General features: G+C 39.4%; 1 protein-coding gene across 3 annotated transcripts in view; it reads right to left on the minus strand.

Moving 5' to 3' along the window:
* Positions 1–1,018: 1,018 nt before the first annotated feature.
* LOC122558846 (transforming protein RhoA) overlaps positions 1,019–24,721 on the minus strand; it is a 32,015-nt gene continuing 8,312 nt past the window's right edge. The window contains exons 2-6 of one of the 3 annotated variants that reach the window (XM_043707680.1): positions 16,244–16,247; positions 12,953–13,110; positions 10,257–10,377; positions 4,463–4,593; positions 1,019–2,145 (exon numbers count right to left, since the gene is read on the minus strand). In XM_043707680.1, coding sequence (XP_043563615.1) covers positions 1,972–2,145; positions 4,463–4,593; positions 10,257–10,377; positions 12,953–13,108 — 582 coding nt within the window. In that variant the 5' untranslated portion in view covers positions 13,109–13,110; positions 16,244–16,247 and the 3' untranslated portion in view covers positions 1,019–1,971. Of the gene's footprint in view, positions 2,146–4,462; positions 4,594–10,256; positions 10,378–12,952; positions 13,111–16,243; positions 16,248–16,599; positions 16,605–16,700; positions 16,716–24,721 lie in introns of those variants that run through there. The other 2 variants (XM_043707681.1, XM_043707679.1) reach the window with 2 other exon arrangements.

Raw genomic sequence — 24,721 nt, forward strand, 5'->3', positions numbered from 1 at the left:
TTTTTCCATGTATGGAGTCAGCTATTACGAGGGTGCATAGCTTTAAATTAAGGGGTGGTAGGTATAGGATAGATGTTAGGGGTAGGTTCTTTACTCAGCAAGTTGTAAGTTCATGGAATGCCCTGCCAGTAGCAGTGGTGGACTCTCCCTCTTTATGGGCATTTAAGCGGGCATTGGATAGGCATATGGAGGATAGTGGGCTAGTGTAGGTTAGGTGGGCTTGGTTCGGCGCAACATCAAGGACCAAAGGGCCTGTACTGCGCTGTATTCTTCTATGTTCTATATCCCATTAGAATACCAAAAGATACTTCCAAAAAGTACCAGGTGTAATAGGTTTCACAGAAATTTAAACGCAAGATTACATTGTCGATACTGGATTTCCCCATTACAGCACAGTAAAGGATCATGTAGCAAAATTAGAGCAATATATTTGAACTGGCAGTAGAAAAGATTCTTAGAATGGGAAATTCAGCAAGATTAAAGGACCAGTCCTGTCTGATATGTTAAGACAGTATTTCCTCCACATTGAATACAAGGTTTTTTTCTGTTCCAATGTGAACTCCCAAAAGCCAGACAAATGGACTACCTTCAAGCAGTGTTACAACGTTCAAATTCAATTTGCATTCACGAATGCATCAAAGTATTCCAAGGCACTTCACACAAAAATCGGTACTGAACCAAAAGGACAATTAGCAAAAGTGACCAAAGTGTGGTCAAAGGAGTGAGTATAAGAGAGTGCCTTAAAAATGTGCATGGGTGAAGGCCAAAGAAAAAAAACCTTCTTTAATAAGTTCACGGGACACAAGTGCTGCTGGCAAGACTAGCATTTATTGCCCATCCTAATTGCCCTTGAGAAGGTGGAAATGAGCAACCTTCTTGAACTGTTGGCCTGAGAGCAGCTAATGCAATTCCTTCCTGGTGTTTCAAGGTTAAAAGTTATTTAAACACAAAGAAAAAAAGCACAGTGACTTTGTTAAGAACACACCCACAGACTTATAGAAAGTGTAAAGAATAGACCTTTTTTTTAAAAAAAACGGCTTTTATTTTGCTATTAGTATTGCTGGTAACTATTTACTGATACAGCCAAAAAACACACCTATTAAACTGCAGGTGAGGTACATTCAGAACCTCAGATATATCTCCAATGTTAAAAACAAATCATAAAGGCAGGCAGTACATATACTAACATATGATAAATAGAAGGCATTGAACGCATGGCGTGGTTGACCATGCCAATCTGTTTACCGAGCTACTAGCCAGCTTTACTCCTCAAACTGAACAGCATCTCATATTTAATCAGCAAAGTGTCTGAGATCGAAGAGAGAACTCCCGCCTTTCCCCAACTCTTAGCCCTTCCCCAATTAAAATCTCCACGTTGTACTTAAGTATGTTAAAGCCCGATTTGGTTTACATCAGTTATCAATGTCAGAAAGTTACCAAGCTGTTATACAAATGAATTCAACTTTTATTTTTTTCCATTACACTTTTAAAAATTTCAGTGGAGGCTGCAGTATTAGCGTTATGAAATCCAATTATACAAAAGTTGAATTAAACTACATCTATAAACAATGGTGCCAAATTGACTTCTTGGTTTGGTTCTATGTTGAGAAATACAGGCTGACAGAGTGCCATTTCCTACCAATAAGGCTGCACCTGTTCATTATGTAAAGTAGATAGGTCAAAAAAAAACTTACAATAATGGCTAACCAAAGTTTAGGTGCATACATGCATATTGTAAAATTGACCAGAGCTATACATCAGCACACCAATGAGCTAGGAAATAAAAACCTTGATTGGCTTTTAAATATTGATAGCAAATGGAATAGTCAGGAACAGTATTACAGATAAATGAGAGGCCAATATAATCAAGACACTATCATACTAAGTTTAACAAACATCAATTCAAGATTCTCTTTAGAAATCAAGTGACTGTAAGTGTGTGGTAGGATGCACTTGGTTTGCATTTTTGCTTTATAGAACACTGCAAAAGGCCTTATGCCTCGGGCGCTTAGCTTGCAAGGCAGCCCGTGTGGCCATTTCAAAAACTTCTCTCACTCCATCTTTAGTTTTTGCTGAGCATTCCATGTATCCATATGCGCAAATCTTGGTGACCATCTCTTTGCCTTCTTCGGGTTTTACAGGTTCCTGTATGAATGAGACAAGGATTACTTAAAAAAAAACAAGAATGTATAATTCCTATCATAATTGGTTAACCTTCAAAAAAGAAAACAGAAAGAACAGTTCTAGTATTCACTATCACATTCCCAAATTGCATAGCACAAGGTTATCAAATTTACTTATTAGTAGGGTGAATTTTTATTTTATAAAAAAAGCACAAACATATTCAAGTTAACTAAGAATGAATGCTGTATGCTGAAAGTTCGACTAACGTTTAAAAAAAAGACCAACTATCTTTTCGCAGCATCATTCAGAAATGTTGGTGTGGGAACACAGTGGTGTTGAAGTAGCAAGAAACTCAAACCTTGGTCATTTTTGATGACAGAACATAGGCGTTCTGCAAAGCCTGTGTTTAGTCTCCCCATTGTTGAGGAAGCCACATTGTGAACAGCAAAACATTACATTAGATTGAATGAAGTGCAGAATACTTGCTGCTTCACCTGGAAGGTGAGTCTGAGGCCATGGATGACATTGGTGGCATGTGGTAATGAAGAGAAGCAACAGGTAGTAGGTAGCCAAACAGATATTACACCTTCTGCAATTGCACGGGAAGGTGCCATGGAACGGGAGGAGATATTGGGAATGGCAGAGGAGTCTACTGAAGAGTGTCCCAGAGGGAAATGGTCCCTACGGAATGCTGGGAGGACTACGAGGACAGGGGAAGAGAATGTGGCTCGTTGTGGCATCCCATTGGAGGCATCTTCAATACTAATGCCACTTTTTCCTAGCTTCCTAACAGTACTGATAGCATGTCAGTGGACTTTAACTCTGCTTTCTTCCCAAAGATGCTGCCAGACTTGCTGAGTTTCTCCACCAATTTCTGTTTTTGTTTCAGATCTCCAGCATCCGCAGTTCTTGGTTTTGTTTTGGGGGGGGGGGGGGGGGAGGAGGAGAAGGGAAAAAGAATATTGAACATATGGAATAGGAGCAAAAGTCTATTCAGCTTGAAGTTTGCTCTACCATTCAACAAGATCACAGCTTTTAAATATACATTCCTAACTACCCAGTAAAAAAAAGATCCATCTTCAGCTTAAACAGAATTCAAATGGTGCTGCTTCTACCATCTTGTAAGGCAGAAAATTACAAAGTTGCACAACTGGTTGAAAAATAGGCATTGCGATCTTAAAAAGGGCAATCTTAACTGTGAGTGTTTTGGATTGATCCGCAAGAGCTAACATCCATTCCAAGTTCACCTTGTCAAGACTATTTAAGACCTTTATACACTATAATCCAGTCACCCTCACTCTTCTAAACTCCAACAGAGGTCCAGCTTGTCCAAGCTATTGTCATTAAAATACCCAGTCATTCTAGGCAATCTATTAAGTTGCCCCAATTGCTTTCAATGCATTTATATTCTTACTTAAAACTGCATACACACTACAAGATGCAGTCTCACTCATGCCCTGTATAACAAAAATAATATCCACCCTGATGTTCAATTCCTCTCAAAAGGGTAAGATCCCAGTCGCCTTCTTGTTCTTTCTGTACCCATAGATTACCTTTTATGCTTCGTGCACTAGAGCACCCAAATCCCTCTGCTTATCAGAATTTCACTCATTAAGTAATACTGCTTTTTTTATTCTCCCTAACAAAACAAACACCATATATTTTGAAAATTTGAAAATGAAAGTTACAAGAAGAAACTTGTGACCAAAGGAGAAAAAAACCATAGGATTCCTTTATCACAACAGAAGCATCAAATCACTAAGCTGAATTTTATTGACAATAGTCAATTCACACCACCATATCTGAAAGCAGGAGCTGATCCTATTTTGGCTAATGATGGAACCCTCAGATTATCCTGCAGAGGCTGCTGTCTAATTAAGGATGGAGTCCCACTCTCAAGAACTGAGTCAAATGAGAGGGCAGTCAAATTCTGCAGCAGTAATGTTGACACTGCAATACAGGCAAGGCGGCAGCCTCAAAGATCAGGGAAATTCAGACCCAGTGTGGAGCACTGACAATGAACTACTGAGTCTCTCTCCCATGAGTGGAGAGTCTCTCAAAAGGGACCTGTGACCCCCACCAACCCTGAATACATACTGGCCGTCTCCCCACATAGAAGCAGGGTCACCTGCCAGAGACTAAAAACTTGCAGAAGCAAGAAGTGGTTTTGAAAAATCAGGCTTCTCATCACATACAAAGTGGCAGCAAATAATTTCAGGCTTTCATTCAGATATTTCCCTGTGCCACTTTTTCAGCCCTCCCACCCAATCATTAATGGGCTGATGAAATTCAATCCACTGCTTGTAAAAGCCGATATTGAAATTTTTCCTCTACAAACCTGCTTCATTTTTGCCAATTCTCTCCGTGTGTGCTCATCATTTCTCAGATCTTTTTTGTTCCCGACGAGAATAATTGGCACACTAGGGCAAAAGTGTTTCACTTCTGGGGTCCATTTCTCAGGGATATTTTCTAATTTGAAGAAAAAAAATGTTAAAAACAGGAACATTTTTCTTTATAATATTAAATCACAGCATAGGAAGAGGCCACTCTGCCAATAAAGTCTATGCCAACACTTTGAGGCCATAAAATATAGAAGCAGAAGTAGACCATTCAGATCATCGAGTCTGCTCTGCCATTCAATGAGATCTCGGCTGATCTGATCATGGTGTTACCACTATAAAGGCAGTCAGCATGGCTTTGCGAGGGGCAGGTCATACCTCACAAATCTTATTGAGTTCTTTTAGGAGGTAACAACAGGTTGATGAAGGTCGAGCAGTGGATGCGGTGTATATGGGCTTCAGCATGACATTTGATAAGGTTACCCATAGTAGGCTCAGTCATAAAATCAGAAAGTATGGGATACAGGGAGATTTGGCTATCTGGATTCAGAACTGGTTGGCTGGCAGAAGGCAGAGAGTGATTGTAAATGAAAAGTATTCTGCCTTGGGGTCAGTGTTGAGTGGGGTCCAGCAGGGCTTTGTTCTTGGGCCATTGCTCTTTATAGTTTTTATAAATGACTTGGATGAGGAAACTGGAGGGGTAGGTTAGCAAATTTGCAGATGACACAAAGGTTGAAGGTGTCGTTGATAGTATTGAGGGCTATTGCAGGCTGCAGCACGACATAGACAGGATGCAGAGTTGGGCTGCGAAATGGCAGATGGAGTTCAACTTGGATAAATGCGAAGTGATGCATTTAGGAAGGTCAAACTCGAATGCTGAATATAGGATTAAAGACAGGATTCTTGACAGTGTGGAGGAACAGAGGGATCTTGGTGTGCAAATACATAGATCCCTCAAAGTTTCCAACCAAGTGGATAGGGTTGTTAAGAAAGCATATGGTGTTTTGGCTTTCATTAAAAGGGGGATCGAGTTTAAGAGCTGCGAGGTTTTGCTACAGCTCTACAAGTCCCTGGTGAGACCACACAAGAATATTGTGTCCAGTTCTGGTCGCCCTACTATAGGAAAGATAGAGGCTTTGGAGAGGGTGCAAAGAAAGTTTACCAGGATGCTGTCTGGACTGGAGGGCTTGCCTTATGAAGAGAGGCTGAATAAGCTCGGACTTTACTCTCTGGAGGAGGAGGAAGAGAGGTGACCTGATCAAGGTATACAAGATAATGAGAGGAACGGATAGAGTCAATAGCCAGAGACTTTTCCCCAGGGCAGGACTGACTGGTACAAGGGGTCATAGTTTTAAAGATATTAGGAGAAAAGTTTAGAGGAGACGTCAGAGGTAGGTTCTTTACGCAGAGAGTTGTGAATGCATGGAATGCGTTGCCAGCGGTGGTGGTGGAAGCAGAGTCATTGGGGACATTTAAGCGACTGCTGGACATGCAAATGGTAGCAGTGAGTTGAGGGGAGCGTAGGTTAAGTTATTTTATTTTACATTAGGATTACACTACAGGTGTAGTTGTTCTTGCTGGTGCCCTGTTGGAACAAGCTGAACAGTTACTGGACCGTGGTATTCACCCTATTCGCATAGCTGATGGTTATGAACTGGCTGCTCGCCATACCATTGAACACCTGGACAAAATAAGTGATTGCTATTTGGATCTATCGGAAAACTAAGGGCCCCTTATTCAAACAGCTATGACAACACTTGGCTCTAAAGTGAGAGTACAAATTGTATGAACTGTACTGATTTGTTTCAGCAATGCCCATGTAAAAATTGTAGTTTTATGTAGAGTTTCCAAATGCAGCTTGCAATTGTGGTCTTTTACTAAGGTGTTAGGTAAGCATCTTGCCACAGAGAAGGTTAATGTGGTGCAAGAGTATTGTCATTTTGCGCATTGTGGATCATTTATTAGTCGGTCCAACATTATATTTGAAATATAGTAGTGATGAGGGAATTTTGCAATTAAGGGGATAGATAAAGATGTCAATAACCACAACCACTAATTCTGAAGAAATGTGTTGTCTACACATTGCTAGGGTAAGGGATATCTTAGCAGCAGACAGTAATATTGTTGTCCATATTAGAACAAACAATATGGGGAGTGGAATAAAACAGCTTGTATTTATATAGTTCCTTTTAATCTTTTGGGACATTCAGAAGCACTTAACTGTCTTTCAAGTATATTTGAAGTGTAGTCACTGTTGCAATCTAAGAAATGTGGCATCCAGATTTTAAACACCATGTTCTCTCAAACCCCAGTATGATAATGACCTGAACCTGTTTTATTGATTACCAATATTGGCTGTGACATTAAAAATTACTTGACTACTTCTCTTTGAAAAGGGTATATTAGAGAGATACTTCACATTCGGGTAAGATCAGAAAGATGACATCAATTTTGACGACTCCTCTAGAAAAAGGGTTCTGCTTTTCATGTCATACTTGCTTTATACAAACCTGGATTGTCAGTCTAGAATTTTGTGCTCGAGTCTCTGGAGTAGGACTTTACCCATAATTTTCCACCTCATGAATCTCTACTGCTGAGCCATAGGTGATTAGCTCCTCCTGTGATACTATCAGGAGTTAGGAGCTAGCTTAATAAAGCAAGAACTTGAGGTTATTCTAGAAGATGATTGAACCACATACAAACCTGCCCTGGAGAAAGATAGATGGGAAGACTTCATCTAAAAGAAGTGGTGTGGGAATGAATAATATCCCATGTAAAGGAATCAATGAAGAAACAAAGCACTGAAGGTGAATATAACACAAAAGGGAGCATACATTGCAAATAGGTGTGTAAAACAAAAGATTAAAATTAAAATGAGAGAATCTATTAAGAATGCTGGCAGGTGGGACTAGATTGGGTTGGGATATCTGGTCGGCATAGACAGGTGAGACCAAAGGGTCTGCTTCTGTGCTATACATTTCTATGACTCTAACCCTCAGCACAACATCGTGGGCCATAGGGCCTGATCTGTGTTGTACTTTTCTATGTTCTAACTCTTAATCCCCTTACTGCTTGAAAATGTGTCTCGCTCAGCCTGAAATGTACTCACTCAATGAACAAGTCATGATAACCGTCTGCAGTAAAAGATTTCACACATTCAGCATCCTCAGCAGAAATTCCTCCTCACTTGGTCCTAAATGGGCAGGCCCTTAATGAGATTTTGGCCTGATCATAGATATTCTTAAATGGGAATACCTTTGTATGTCTATGGTTTAGCCATTGGATAGACAGTTGGATGGCAACGCAGAGTGTTGCCAAAAGTGTGGATTCAATTCCATCATCAGCTGAGGTTACTATGAAGGATTCTCCTTCTTGGCCTCTCCCCTCACCTGAGGTGTGGAGTGGTGATCCTCAGGCTAAATCACCACCTGTCATCTCTAGCAGCCCTATGGTCTGGGAAGACTATGGTGACTAACTGTATTTTACCTTTCAATCATTCTGAACTCCAGAAGAATGGGGAGAACATTTTACTGACCACCAAAACAAACTTATCGTACTGTGCTCGGATGAAAAAAAAAAGATTGCCTGCAGAAAAAGAAGGGCTTTGGATTAGGGTAGACAGATTTTTATTTAAAAAGGCAGAAATCGGGCCAAAGTAGTCTAGAAACAGCCCTTTATGAAATATATGAGCAACAAGCACAGCCAACTGTTTTTCTAGGAGTATTCAAGACTGGATAAAGAGGAAAAGAGGGGCTTTTAACAGAAACAAAAGGAGCAAATCAGGAAGATCCTACTGAAATGTAGAAAGTGCAAGGAACTTAAAGCAACTGGGAGACCAAAGAAAAAAAAATAAACTAGTGGGTAAGATTAGGTAGAATCCCAAAGATATTTTGTAAGTATATCACAGGAAAGAGAATAATCAGACTAAGAGGTAAAAACAATGACTGCAGATGCTGGAAACCAGAGTCTAGATTAGAGTGGTGCTGGAAAAACACAGCAGTTCAGGCAGCATCCGAGGTGCAGTAAAATTGACCTTTCAGGCAAAAGCCTTTCATCAGGAATACAGGGCTTTTGCCCGAAACGTCGATTTTACTGCTCTTCGGATGCTGCCTGAACTGCTGTGTTTTTACAGCACCACTCTAATCTGGACCCTAACCAGGCTAAGAGTCAGGTCCCTCTCAGGACCATGGAGGCAATTGGTGTGTGCAGCTGGAGGACAATGGTAAGGTGGTAAACAAGTCTTCACATTTTTTTTCACTGAGAGGATGCGGATTAGGTTGCAGAATTCTGGAAGCAGGACAGAGGGTCTTTAGCAGTTTGACGTGGGGAGAGAGAGGTATTGGAGAGCTTAAAATGTAGGGATGATTAGTAAGTTTGTGGATGATATGAAAATACCAAAGTTTTGTACAGCTCCAACATAAGCTCCCTGCTCTAATAATCTATGCCACAACAGTAAGCCTTATCTATTCTAATAGGTGTGCTGTCTGCTGCACTCCAAGATCTCTCAATTTCTCCAAGCTTCCTAGTGTCCTGCCATTCATTGAATACTCCCTGGTTGTGATACTTCTTTCGAAGTACATCACTTCGCACTGATCAAGGTTAAATTTCATCTGCCACTAATTCTGCCCATTTGAACAATTGGTCTATATCTTTCTGTAACCGAAGACCTACTTCCTCACTGTCACTAGTCACAACTGGAGTACTCTGCACATCTCTGGTAACCACAGGAAGGATGCAATGTACTGAAGTGAGTGCAGAGGAGATTTATCAGGATCTTTCCTGGGATGGAGCAGTTTAGTGATGAAGAGAAGCTGTATAAGTGAAAGTCATTTTCTTTAGAGCAGGGAAAGCTGAGGGAGGAATTGAACTGTAAAGATTGTGAGGGATATGGGCAGAATGGATAGAAAGCAGTTAAAAAGTCAATCATCAAGAGGCATCATTTAAAAAAAAAAAAACAAAAAGCAGGTTTAGAGGGGATTTGAGGAAAATCTTTTCACTCAGAGGGTGATGGGAATCTAGAAAGCACTGCCTGGGAGGGGAAGAAAGCTTACAACCTTTAAAAAGTACTTGGAAGAACACTCAAAATGTCCTAATGTTCAAAGGTTATGGGCCAAGTGCTAGAAAGTTGGACTAATGTAGATTTTACAGTAGTTTTTGTCAGAGCAGATTTGATGGACCAAAAGAGCCTGTTCTGTATTGTAAGATGCTATTAATATCACAGCAGCTTCCAATTCCCAGATAAATGACACACAAATGCCTTCAAGTTATAAAGATTCCCAACAAGATTTTGAGAACAGCAATGAAAAGTCAAAACCAATGACATTACTAAACAGCAATAGCTGAAGAGAACTAAAAAAGACTTCTGCACGAACACTAACAGAATTAAAGCAAACGACATTATACATTAATAGCTGTGAGGCTAAGGCAAGCTTTTAGTTAGTGCACTAGCTATTAATCTTTTAAATATAAAAAGATAATGAATGATGAAACCTGGAAACTGAACTTTTGTTTTGAGAAATCTAAGTGGCAAGTTGGGTGCTCTCAATTGTACAATCCTTATTACAAAGCTAATGTATGTTAAACCATAACATCATTAATTTTTATTCAACAGGCATAACTTTTTTGTATTAGCATTAAAATTACCCTTCATTAAAAAGGGCACTAATTTCTACATAAGCTAACCAGAATGAAGTGTAAAACCTAACAATGAACAAACACCAGTATCTGTAACCAACTGTAAGAACTAAGATTAAACACACATACAATCTAGTATAATAAGTAGTACACTCTTACCTAAACTGTCAGGGCTATCAATAGAAAAACACATTAGAATAACGTCTGTATCTGGATAGGAGAGAGGCCTAAGCCGATCATAATCTTCCTGTCCTGCCGTGTCCCAAAGTGCCAGTTCAACCTAGAGAACAAAATAATTTTCAGAATATCAAATGTGGAATAGTTAAAACACTCTCTCAAATGAACTCTTGTATACACCGGACTGATAGTCAAATTGTTTTAAAATGTTTTATTCCCTTCAAGGAAATTCACTCTTTCGTATTAAATTATTCTTTCTCAAGTGTCTGCTAAACCCAATTTTTCAGAGAGAAAAGCAAGCTTGCATATTGTGAGCCATTCAAAATAATGGATGAATATTATACTCAAGAGTTACTGAGATACTAATGTGGAGATTGTTGAAAAATTAAGGTCAGCAAGGATGATATCTGAAGAATGCAATACAGTTCCCTTTTGCATGGAGAAGTCTATCCTAACCAATCAGATAAAGCACAGAAATGTTGAAGCGTTCCCTTATTGTGCCTCAACCCACCAACATCATAATTCCATAACAAAACTACAGATCATAAATACATCTAACAGGGAATACAAGAGGAGCGTGGTTAAAATGTGAAACTTGATGCCGCAGAGTAACTGAGACAAATGGCAGAATGCATTTATACAGTAAATAAAACCTGAGGTACAAAAGAGTGTCTGTTGTTAGGGTTGGATGAGGGGAGGAGACTGGAGTGGAGCATATACAGATCAGGGCTGAAAATGTGTTGCTGGAAAAGCGCAGGAGGTCAGGCAGCATCCAGGGAACAGGAGAATCGACATTTCGGGTATAAGCCCTCCTGAAGAAGGGCTTATGCCCGAAACGTCGATTCTCCGGTTCCCTGGATGCTGCCTGACCTGCTGCGCTTTTCCAGCAACACATTTTCAGCTCTGATCTCCAGCATCTGCAGTCCTCACTTCCTCCTCAAAAATATACAGATCAGTTCAATTGGAAGGCCTGTTTCTGTGCTGAAAGATGTTTGTAACTTCAAGTAAGGTGACTTCACCACTGGAATCAATGGAGTCAGGGAGGGTCCCAGAAGACTGGAAAATGGCTAACATAACCCTGTTTAAAAAGAAGAGAATGAGGCAGAAGACAGAAAATAATAGGCCAGATATCTTGGCCTCAATTGCCGTAAGATTTTAAAGAGCCCATTATTAAGGATGAGGTTGCACAGTGCTTGGAAGTGCATGGTGAAATAGGCCGGAGTCAGCACAGCTTTGCCAAGGGGAGGGCATGCCTGACAAATGTTAGAATTCTTTGGAGATAACTTGCAGGCAAGTTAGACAAAGGGGAGTCAGTGGATGTGATCTATTTTCCAGAAGGTCTCTGGACAAGATTTCGAAAAAGGAGGCTACCAGATTAGATGAAAGCCCATTGTGTTATGGGAAAAGGTACTGAAACAGACAGAGGATTGGCTGATTGGCAGAGATTGAGTATGAAGGGCCCTTTTCAGGATAGCAGCCAGAGACTCATGGAGTTCTGCAAAGTTCAAAGTTGGGATCATAACTATTCACATTATACATTAAAGATCTGGATGAAGGAACTTACAGCATTGTTGCTAAGTTGCAGATGACACAAAGATAGGTGAAAGGACAGGTAGGTGTGGGAAGGCGTGTGAGGTTATGCACTTCGGTATGAAGAGGTGGTATGGAATATTTTCCAAATGGGGAAACGCTTTGGAAATCCGCAGCACAAAAGGGATTGAGAGATGCTGTTCAAGATTCTCTCAAGGTTAACATGCAGTTAAGGCCGTAAATGGAATGTTAGCATTCATCTCAGAACAACTAGAAAACAAGAGCAAGAATGTACTACTACAGCTCAAGGTTTGTATGAAGGCTTTGGCCAGGTCGCATTTGGAATATTGCCCTGAACCTAAGAACGGTATGGAAGGGGGCGGTTGAAGAGGAGGTCGGCGGTTTGAGGAGAAAGGAAATATTCAGAGGAGGTTTACACAAATAATTGTCCCAGTAAGGACTCTGGGGCTGTACTCGGGCACATGCATAAAAGGTAACAATCATATTGCGACTTACAGAATTCCAGGAGGCCTAGATAAAATGGATGTGAACAAATGCTTCTATGAGTAGGAGAGTGTCGGACCAGAGGGCAGTCTCAGAGTGAAGGGACGACCCTTTAGAACAGAGAGGAAGATGAATTTCTTCAGCCAAAAAAAGAAGAGCATGGTTAATGTGTGTAACTCATTCTCATAGGTAGTGGTGGAGGCCAAGTCATTGAGTGTATTTAAGACAGAGATATGTTCTTGATAGCAAGGGGATCGAGGATTATAGGGAGAAATCAGGAGAATGAGTTTAAGACACATATCAGCCATGATCGATGGGCCTAATTCTGCTCCATATCTTAATGGTCTTACCAAGAGGAGAAAGAGGGGTTTGGCCTGCAGAATTTATTCAACATAGGAACAAGAGAAGATCATGTGGATTGACATGAGTAGTTCATATGAAAATAAAACTTTGGTTGCACTTCCTTCAACGTTCCAACCACTAGCTCCTTCCACTACCACTCAATTCTGAGATCTAACCATTAACATATGAAAAAAGTTACAGGGAATACAGGGAATACCAGGCAACACAATACAGTAATTAAAAACTTGCAAATGATACTCAATGTATTATGCAAACAGAACCATATATCATTTATTACCAACCTGTTTTCCATCCACTTCAATATCTGCTACATAATTTTCAAAAACTGTTGGAACATACACCTCAGGAAACTGATCTTTACTGAAGACGATGAGTAGACATGTTTTCCCACAGGCACCATCACCAACTATAACCAGTTTTTTGCGTATGGCAGCCATCACTGTAAAGTGAAAATTACAGTTATAAGAGCACTGAATGACAAAAATCAATTCTATTGTAAATTCATATGATTCCAACAGTAAGGAGACTTTTTTTTATTTTAAAATCTTCAGATATTTGTGGTCTTAATTTATAAGCTCATTTCAAAAAAATTGTGCAGTAAAATTTGCAGTTAGCTTTTGAGCGTGACCTCTGTGGAAACACAGAGGGAATGACAAAAATTTAATACAGACTAGAAAATGAATCTGAGACTTTCTGGTGACCTGTTTATCTTGAAAGTGGTCAATTTGTACTGTCTATTTATGATGACACTGATCCAATTATCTGGCTTTTCAGATGAATAGTGTATTTGTGATACAGCACTAGGTAAGATAGTTGCCAATACTTCTACTGTACTTAAATGAGAAGCATCTTTTTCAGGCTCTCATTTGTTGCTTGCCAATAATAAAGGTTTCTGGTTTAAAAGGTTTAGACAATTATCAGGAAACACAATGAATGCATCAGTTAATTGATGCAATGTATTTGAAAAATGTGGGTGGCGCAATAGCTTAGTGCGTCAAAGCTTCAGTATACTGTGGTCATCACACAAGTTGCTGTAGATTCTCCATTTAGGAGGTTGCTAATCATGACATTATAATGGCATGTGAATAGTACATGAACACCAGGCAACATCAAGGAAAGCAAATAAAGATCCTATCAGCTGGCAGAAACCCAAAAGGAATTCTCCAGTTGCTCCTCTCAACCGGAGATGAGAAAGGTGGTGGCCGGGGCGATCCAATATTGTAGAATATTTCAGTACTGAAGTGGCTAGCAAACAGCAAATAATTTTTTAAAACTTCACAAGTGGGGCTCATATTATAGCAGTGCGGTCGAGAATAGCATTCTTGCATGCTGACACAATATTCAAACCTAGATGTCCTACCGTGAAATGTAATCTTTAGTTTCAAAATCAGCTCCCAATTTCCTGACAACAATAGCGTAGTTAGAAATATTCAGGTCAAACTTGGATTTTAAAAAAGGCTTTCCTACCACTTAGGTCACTGGTTATATAAAATATTAATTTGCTCACATGCATAAAATGTTCTGTGGTAACAAATTTCTGCCTGACAAAAAGATTCTAAATCAATTAACGTCGATATCAAAGATCGTGCAAACGTATTCTCTGCACACTCAAAGGAATTAGCAATTCAAGTCAAGGTTAGAAAAAAAAAGTAGCAAACAGAATTGTTATATGAATGCACTATTCAGCAGATACAAAGCAACATTTTCAGCTGGTTGCACAGAAGTAGACGTAGGAACAGTAAACAAAATCCAGAAGTATTACATACAAAACAAATTGTTAACATTCTACAAAAAAAAGTACACTGGTTATTTAACCTACTGTTAATTATTTTCAGTGTAAACCTGGAACATTTCCTTTCTATTTTGCCATTTGACTTTGTACTCCAGAAATATACCACAAAACATACATAGAAACATCGAAAAATACAGCGCAGTATTTTGGCCCTCGATGTTGCGCCGATCCAAGCCCACCTAACCTACACTAGCCCACTATCCTCCATATGCCTATCCAATGCCCATTTAAATGCCCATAAAGAGGGAGAGTCCACCACTGCTACTGGCAGGGCATTCTATGAACTCACGACTCGCTGAGTAAAGAATCTACCCCTAACATCTATCCTATACCTACCACCACTTAATTTAAAGCTATGCACCCTCGTAATAGCTGACTCCATTCGTGGAAAAGGTTCTCACGGTCAACCCTATCTAAACCCCGAATCATCTTGTACACCTCTATCAAGTCACTCCTAAACCTTCTTTTCTCCAATGAAAACAGCCCCAAGTGCCTCAGCCTTTCATACGATCTTCCTACCATACCAGGCAACATCCTGGTAAACCTCCTCTGCACCCGTTCCAGTGCCTCCACATCCTTCCTATAGCATGCCGACGGAAAATGCACACAATACTCCAGACGTGGCCGCACCAGAATCTTATACAACTGCAACATGACCTCAGGACTCCGGAACCCAATTCCTTTACTAATAAAAGCCAGTACACCATATGCCTTCTTCACTGCACTATTTACCTGGGTAGCAACTTTCAGAGATCTGTGTACATGGACACCAAGATCCCTCTGCTCATCCACACTACCAAGTATCCGACCATTAGCCCAGTAACCATCTTCTTGTTATTCTTACCAAAGAATCACCTCACACTTACCTACATTAAACTCCATTTGCCACCTTTCTGCCCAGTTCTGCAACTTATCCATATCCCGTTGTAACCTGACACATCCTTCCTCACTGTCAACAACTCCTCCGACTTTCGTATCATCCACAAACTTGCTCACCCAACCTTCTAAACCTCCTTTGTCACCTTTTCAAAGAATTCAATAAGGTTTGTGAGGCACGACCTGCCCTTTACAAAACCATGTTGACTATCCTTGATCACATTATTCCTATCCAGATGTTCATAAATCCTATCCCTTACAATTCTCTCTAAGATTTTGCCCACAACAGAAGTGAGACTCACCGGTCTATAGTTACTAGGGTTATCCCTACTCCCCTTCTTGAACAAGGGAACCACATTTGCTAGCCTCCAGTCTTCTGGCACTATTCCTATAGACAACGAGGACATAAAAATCAAGGCCAAGGACTCTGCAATTTCCTCCCTTGCTTCCCAGAGAATCCTAGGCTAAATGCCATCAGGCCCAGGGGACTTATCTATTTTCACCTTTTCCAGAATTTCCAACACCTCTTCCCTACATACCTCAAAGCCGTCCATTCTAATTAATTGTGACTCAATATTCACATCGGCAACAATGTCCTGTTCCTGAGTGAATACTGACGAAAACCTTCCAAAACAGATCTATACTGTACTAACAGACATTATAAATTGACCACTCCAGAGACAAACAAGTTGACTGACTGAAAATTCAGAAACTATGATAGCATAACAAGTATACAATTTAAACAAAACAACTCTCTTCATACCACAAATTTCCAAGCAAACATACTTATTGGAAGGCTGCCAAAGGTCATCTTCATCTAGTCCCAGCAAAGCATGCTGAACACAAAAAAAAGGCCCAAACACATTAAACAGTTTCATACTGAAGGCCCAGAGCTACTGTCAGCCATTCTGCCTCAACAAATCAGTGTCATTTTGCAAGTGAAGTATTCTAAATTGATTTCAGTACCTTGTCTTCAATGGTTTATTTTCTTTTCTCCAAAAGAAAACTAACTTGTGGTTTACACTGCGAAGTGTTTGAAAAATTGCAGAATGCAGTCCTTTAGTTTAGCGTCATCATTGGAGCTATTATTGCAACTTTTTCTGTTCTGCTAAAACAAGGCATTTTCCCCCAGTGCAACACAGAGGGCGCTTGTACAGTCTGACCTGCATCGCTCTTTATTCCAGACATATCAGACTGAAAGGGTATTTCCACTGAAAAAAAAACTATTCAAGCTAGTACGGATATTGCAGGAAAAGAAACCTTAACTTTTGGCTCAAAAGCTCATGAGAAAACATGTTGACAAAGACATTACAAAACAAATTGAAAAGAAAAAGAAAGCATAATGGTTGAACCACACTTACTATTTAAGTTAGTATGTTCTTTCCACCACCTCCAGAATACTTAACACTGCTAAGCAACCCTAGATACTAGTTCAAATAGGTGGATTGCATTTCAAAACCAGACGGAAATGGCATGCGGAACCAAGAGCCATTAAAGTATCCTCCTCCAGGCACTCCTGCCGCTCATGGTACTATCCACTGAACCAGTTTTTGTGCAGCAATATAAATTCATAATTTTATGCATCTGTATAAACAACAGTTTCAATACTACAAAAAAAAATCCAACTTGGAAATGCTTTGGTGGTGGTGTTCTAGCAACATGATTAGCTGTATAATTTGAAGGATCTGTATTCAGGAGTCCAAATAGTTGGGGTCAAAGCTAATTTGCTACATTATACCAACATGGTGCGTATTAATACACAAAAAAAAAATCACCTATGGCTGTAGAATTTCTTATTCATAAATTGCCACCTGGGTTTCTGAATACAACTCATCATTCTCCACTCTCTCAGAAAATTTGTCCTATCCCTGGGAAGAGCCTGACTAGAATGTGGAACTTGCAACTACATGAAGTTGAAGAGAAGAATAGCCTAGATATCTTTCAGGCAGAAAATAGACACGCATGTTAGGGAGAAAGGAAAGAAAGGACACAGTAAGATCAATTAGGGCAGGGGGCACTCAGAGAATAAAGACTGGCTCAGAACAGTTAAACAGTTTCTGCGCTGCAGATTACATATAAATTGTAATTGGGTGCACATTTAAGGTAATTTCAACAAGACAGAAGTTCCACGATTTCTATCCAGGATCATAGTCAGAATTGCTGATCATGACTCATGCACAACCTTATAATGAAGCATGATGGAGGTGACAGGGCCCAAAATCTACTACAGTCAGTACAAAGAATGAACATAAGTGGTGCTATTCAACACCATATGCTAGACATCTAGTCAACTAAACTAACCAAATTCCAGGATACCCTGTGGAAGGTAGTGCAATTAAAGAAAAAATAAATTACAGCTATTAGATCGAATGGTGTTATAAAATGGTGATGTATAATGATATTGAATGCAGACTTTTCATCTCAGACCTTTCAGATTTTGGACCGAGTTGACATCAAATTCACAATAAACAAAATCTCCATCAGTCTCTTAGGTACAAGCAACATACACAGACATCACCACTCTTACTAAACTCAGGGGGCTGAACCATAGATGCCTACATCTTGTATACTTTATATAATCAGCTTTTCATATATGTAGAGATGGAAATGTGTTGCTGGAGAAGCGCAGCAGGTCAGGCAGCATCTAGGGAACAGGAGAATCGACGTTTCGGGCATTAGCCCTTCTTCAGGAAAGCTGAAGCATTAGCCCTTCTTCATGTAACCAGGAAAGCTAAAAGAATGTTAGGTTTTACTGCAAGGGAAATTGATGCAAGAGTGGTAGGTTTTGCTTCAGTTAAGCAGGGCATTGGTGTAACCACATCTGGGCTACTGCATGCAGGATGGGTCACTGTATTTGCATTAATGTGTTAATTGTTAACTGTTAATGCATTAGCAGCTCAGAGAAGGTTTACTAGACTAACACTGGGAATGAGCAGATTGCCTTATAAAGGAACAGCAAGATAAATCCAGAGCCTACAGGCCTAGCCTAAGAGTTAGAGATGAATTAATTAAAACATACCAAGTTCCTGGAGTGACTTGACGAGGTGATATGGAAAGGATATTTCCTCTTGTGGTAGAATCTAGAACTAAGGTCATTGTTTTTTAAAAAAACACAGTCACCCATTTCAGACAGACAGCATTTATAATCTTCAGGTTGTCTCACTTTGGAATTCCCTTTCTCAAAAAGGACAGAAGATGCAGAATGTTTCATATTTTTAAGGTAGAGGTAAATTTTTGATTTCCAAATTTGGAATTGGGAGTTAAAATCAGATCAGCCATGATCTTATTTAATCGCAGAGCCAAGTGCCTACTCTTGTTCCTTGCTTATATGTTATGAATACTACTCTCCAGCTTCTAAAGCATGGATAAAATCTTTGTTTTATTAACTACAAAGAAATAAAAAGCTTAAATTTAATTCCCAATTGCTTAGATATGGAATATTGTGTATGACTTCAATAATCTATATGGCTGCACGTCATAGGACTATGACAAAGATGACGACAGTATTATAATAATTGTATTGACTTGCAAAAAAATATTGTTTGCTGTGGTCACCAATCTTCAACCTGTTGCTATGTTCCATAAAAAGGTATGTCTGTAGAAATGTTGGTTAAGAAGTCAATTTAAAAGATTATGATGGAGAAGGTTTATAGAAATATAGAGTTCTTAAAAAGAAAGCAGATTTTATTCTGAAATGACCAAAGTTATACACAAATGGTTCTGTAGGCTTCTCTACTGGAATTGAAATAAAATTAAGTAATTACGAATTTTAAAAAATAAACAGCATTGCTGTCAATGCGTGGCAATTTTTTTCCCCGAACTAGAAAGTTAAAAAAAAGGAGGTAAAACTACAGCAAACTGTGCTCAACATGGAGAAATAAAGCTTGGAATAGAGAAACAGATCAGAATAATTCCTTAAAATGGAGATACAGCAGGAATTGCAGAAAAGGAAACAGTTTTAGGACCCTATGTGTACAGATCAATGACTAGTGCACTTCTAAAACAGGCTGAAAGAACTTTGATCGTTATCTCATAGGGATTGAGCTAACATGTGGTCAGACCTTATTTGGAGAGCTGCACTCAGTTTTAGGCACCACGCCTTAAGAACAGTATATCAGTCTTGAAGGAAAAAGACTGGGTTCACCAGAATGATATGTTGATTTCCAAGGGTTAAATTATAAATACAGGCTGTATTTTTACTCTGGTCTGATTCTTAAGATTTCAGAATAAACTCTTGGAAATTGTTTCGTGTTTTGATAGCTTCTCTGCAACTACCCTTGACCAGGATGAGGGAGTACTGTACTAAAATGCACGTCAGAACAAAATCAGGACTCAATATTGCAAATCTGGAATTCTCTTGCCAATATATTCTGGTTCAATTGATTCAAAATGAATAAAGAATTTTGTTGGGCCTTGTGTGGAGCAAAGGTGGGTAAAGAGAGTTGAGGCGCCAATTAACCAGAATCTGACTACCACAACACAAGGCACAGCGGTTAGCACTGCTGCCTCACAGCGCCAGAGACCCAGGTTCAATTCCCGCCTCAGGCGACTGACTATAGAGTTTGCACATTCTGCCAGTGTCTACGTGGGTTTCCTCCGGGTACTCCGGTTTCCTCCCACAGTCCAAAAACGTGCAGGTTAGGTGAATTGGTCATGTTAAATTGCCCGTCCTGTTAGGGGCAGGGGTAAATGTAGGGGAATGGGTCTGGGTGGATTGCGCTTCGGTGGGTCGGTGTAGACTTGTTGGGCTGAAGGGCCTGTTTCCACACTAAGTAATCTAATCTAATATTAAATAGTCTTCTCCCATTTCTATGTATTCAATCTGCAATAAAAGAAAAATGAAAAATCTTGAGTACAAAAAAGGTGAGAAAATATCCTCACTTCTCACCACACAGACAGCATTTTGGTTATTCTCATCTACAAACAGATTGCAGAACCAGTTGCAATGATAGAAGACTGTTAAAATATTGTTTTTAAAGTTTTCACCAGAAAATTGATCTAAAATCATTCTAAATTTGCTTTTGTCAAAACTTCAATTCCAGAGAACAAAACCACTCCTTTTAGCCTTAAACAGGTTTTTGAAAGACTCTCTTTTGGCTACGAACAAAGGTAGAATCAGAATCCAAATAGCAATAAAAGAAGAGAGAGAGAGAAAGGAAAAAATAGGGATAAAAAGGACAGTCATTCAGATATGGATAACACAAAAAAGGTGAGAGGACCAGCACTTTGGAAAAGGTAACCATATCAACAGGCTTGGGGGCAGGGGGGGAAGAGAGAGAAATAGATGAAGAATGCAACATAATACACAAGATTAGAAAGCTTGCAAACTACAGTTATTTGATAACTGAATATTAGCAACAATATTGGAGGTGATGCAGTTTGATAGCAAAAAGAGAAAGATCACTTACTCCTCAGCAAATGAGAAACTAAAAAAAGAGAGAAATATGGCAAACAAATGACAAGCAGAAATCAAAAGTCAGCAATTAAAATGCTAACAAAAGCACTGGAATTTATTTCTAGGGGTATCAAATGAAAAATTAGTGATTATCATGTAAATTGCACAGTTATACAAGACACTGAAGTTAACTGTCATGCATGGCCTTTGTATGCACATTAGATAAAAAGAATGGAATTGGAGAAAATACAAAAGATTTTCAAAAAATTGCAAAATAAGTTGAAGAGTATAGCTATTTGGAAAAGTTGAAAAGTTTCTTTCCCCCCTTTTTCTTTCAAAAGAATAGAAAAAGCTTAGAAGCAGCCCAGGTGGTCTTTGTGGATACATGGACAGAATATGGCCTCAGCTTTCAATTCTGGATTTGCTACAAATTCAAGATAGTTACTGAACTAATAAGTCCAAAAGGAAAATAAGAACTTTATTTTTAAATGAGAATGAGTAGAATGTGAAACTTGCTACAACAGGAAGTGGTTGAATTAAATACTTTAGATGCTTTCCACATGAAACTCAAAAGGACTCAAGAGAAAGGGGATACAAAAAAAAAAATGCAGATATACGCAGATGAAATGGAAAGAGACCAGTCTGGTGCTGACCAGTTGGGTTGAAGAGTCTGTTTCTGTTATGTTATGTAGATTTTTATACAACTTTATGTAGCTACTCAATACTGGCTTCAGTTAATATTGGAAAATGTAGAATATGAAGATTTAAAACAAACATATTAGGAAATGATTTTGAAAAAAAAATCATGGAACATAAGCCTATCAGTGCTTGGAAAGGAAAGGTCTGAGTGGATGAGTAAGGTGGGGGGCAACAATGTGAAATGACAGCCATTAATTATGCAAGTTATTACCTTTCCCACTGACTTGGAACATATTGGCAAGTTTTTTTTAAAAAAGGTGAAAACAGCAGCGAGACTAGGAAACAATAGGGAGAGGTTGAATAGGCTAGGGTTATAGTTGTTCACCTGATCAACTTCCAAGTGTTCGTATATAATGAATGGTGATGTTGCAAAAGTCAGCGTGCGTGTTCCAGCAGCTATAAACCAACGTTACAAGTCTGTGAACGATCTGTGACATATATTTACACAGCCTAGATGTCCTAGTTTGAAAGAAATGTCTCCTCCATCACTGCCATAAACAATTCTGGCAGTTTTAGTTTGGGGTTGTAGCAGGTGGTGCAAATTTTTTTTGAGCTAGCCGCTCAAGTTCAAACTAAAAATCTGTCTTGGGTAGAAGACAACATGGATAGATGAAAACAAAAATTAGAACACCAAACTAGAAAAAAGCGAGACCACATCTGCTGTAGTGCATGCATTTTTGGTCTCCATATTGAAAATAAACTTGCAGTGGAGGTAGTACAGCAAATATTAACTAAATTAGTCCTTGGGATGAGGGGATTGTCTCATGGTGACAGACTGAACAAATTGAGTCAACATTCTCTGGATTTATGGCAAGTAATTTCATTCAAAACGTACATTATCCTGAGGGGCTCGATAGTTTAGATGCCAAGAGATTTGATTCTCTTACTTGCAGAAACAACCTACTGGAGCACAACCTAAGGATAAAAAAAAAAGTAAATATTTAGGACTGGGAAGAGGAGAAGTTGCTTTACCCAACACGTTGTGAAGTCCCCAATGCCGAAGGTTGGGATAGACAAATTGTCTTTTAGAAAATCAAGAGATATGGGATGTAGACAGGAATGTCGAGTGGAAGCCCAAAATCAGCCATTATCACATATAGCTCAATGGACAATATGATCTTCTAAATATACTTCATGTGTTCACATATGCGGTGTCAAGTTCACAAATTAAAGTGACTGCTTATCTTGGTGAAACATAGAACATTACAGCGCAGTACAGGCCCTTCGATGTTGTGCCGACCTGTGAAATTAATCCAATGCCCATCTAATCTACGTCATTCCATTATTATTCATATGTATGTCCAATGCCTATTTAAATGCCCTTTATGTCTGCGAGTCTACTACTGTTGCAGACAGGTCTTTCCACGCCCCTACCACTGACTAAAGAAACTACCCCTGACACCTATCCTAAATCTGTCCCCTCGTGTTAGCCTTCACCAGAGGAAAAAGGCTCTCACTGTCCACCCTATCTAACCCTCTGATTATCCTATACGCCTCGATTAAGTCACCTCTCAACCTTCTTCTCTCCAAAGAAAACAGCCTCAGTTCCCTCAGCCTTTCCTCGGGAGACCTTCCTTCCATACCAAGCAACATCCAAGTAGATCTCCTCTGAACCCTTTCCAAAGCTTCAACATCCTTCCTGTAATGCGATGACCAGAACTGTACGCAATACTCCAGATGTGGCCTTACCAGTGTCTTGTACAGGTGAAGTATGACCTTGTGGCTTTGAAACTCAATCCCCCTACCAATAAACGCCAACACACCATATGCCTTCTTAACAACCCTATCAACCTGGATGGCAACTTTCAGGAATCTATGTACCTGGACACAGAGGTCTCTCTGTTCATCTATACTGCCAAGAATTTTATTAGCCCAGTACTCTGCGTTCCTGTTACTTTGCTTCCGAAGTGAACTACCTCACACTTTTCCGCATTAAACTCTATTTGCCACTTTTCAGCCTACTCTGCATCTTATCCATGTCCCTCTGTAACCCACAACATCCTTCGGCACTATCCACAACTCTGCCTACTAACCCAACATATTGGAGGTTGTCCTCTGACAAGTCTCACATCAGGAATATTTCTAATTCTTTTTTAAAATAAAGCCACTTGGAAACAACAAAACTGCATTAAAATTGATTTAACATTATGTAGGTAAGAAACAATTTGCCTCGTTCTATTGCTGACTTTGCCATGCAAAAACGTTACTCTATCACTAAACCAAAAGGCTTCTGATCACAGCATAACTGTCTGCGTAAACATTTTGTTCTAACATCAGAAATTCTAATTGTACTTTGGGCTTATGGCTCCCTTAAAATGATGAGCAAGCATGATTTCTGTTTAAAGAGTTAACATCATGCGTAATGATTCAACTGATAAACACGGAGACCAAATTTCAGGGACAAATTCTAACACTGAATAACAATTTTGTTATTTCAAAACTGAGCTGGAAAGCAACATTGGAAATAAAATGCCAAGCCATGCGGCAAAGAGAAATATATTAGGACAAATCATCACAGCCAACTTGCACACGTAGCAATTAATTTTACCACTGCAATTTTTCTTTTAAAATAAAAGGCTTTCATTTATAGATATTTTCAATCAACCTGTTCAGATGGGTCATGCCACACTTCTGGTGCAGGCAGGACTTGAACCTGGACCGCTGGGTCAGAGAGAGGGACTACTGCCTCAAGCTTGCATAAAGACAAGTGTCTTTATGATATCGTGACATCCATATGACATTTCAAATCACTTTATGAAAGTACCTTTGAAATGTAACTTCCAATGTAGGGAAAGAATTAAGTTTGGGTTGTGTAACAAAAGGCTCAGTTAGCATGACTTTGACCAGATAAGAACATGCAGTAGCAATGAGGTGCTGGAGGCAAGGGCAGTGGGTTAACAAGGTGAAAAGCATCCATTATGTAATGCCAGTTAACAAGGTTAAGAACATACATTGCATAATGCCAGATGGCTTAAACCTTACTACTGATGCTCGCTGAAGTGGTGGAGGCTAGTACAATTACAACATCTGGATGGGTATACTAATAGGAAGGGTTTAAGAGGAATATGGGCCAAATGCTGACAAATGGGACTAGATTAATCTGGTTGGCATGGATGGGTTGGGCCGAAGGGTCTGTTTTCATGCTGTACAGCTCTGATTCTATAGCACCTCAACAGTGCAGCACTCCTGTAACACTGTTTGCAGAAATTACAAATAATTATCTTTTTATCCAACTAAAACCTGTCTGCCAATTTTTTGTTTTAAAAAAGTCACTCGCACACACTTAAG

This window comes from Chiloscyllium plagiosum, chromosome 18 (assembly GCF_004010195.1).
Source record: "Chiloscyllium plagiosum isolate BGI_BamShark_2017 chromosome 18, ASM401019v2, whole genome shotgun sequence".
In the NCBI taxonomy this organism is placed as follows: Eukaryota; Metazoa; Chordata; class Chondrichthyes; order Orectolobiformes; family Hemiscylliidae; genus Chiloscyllium; species Chiloscyllium plagiosum.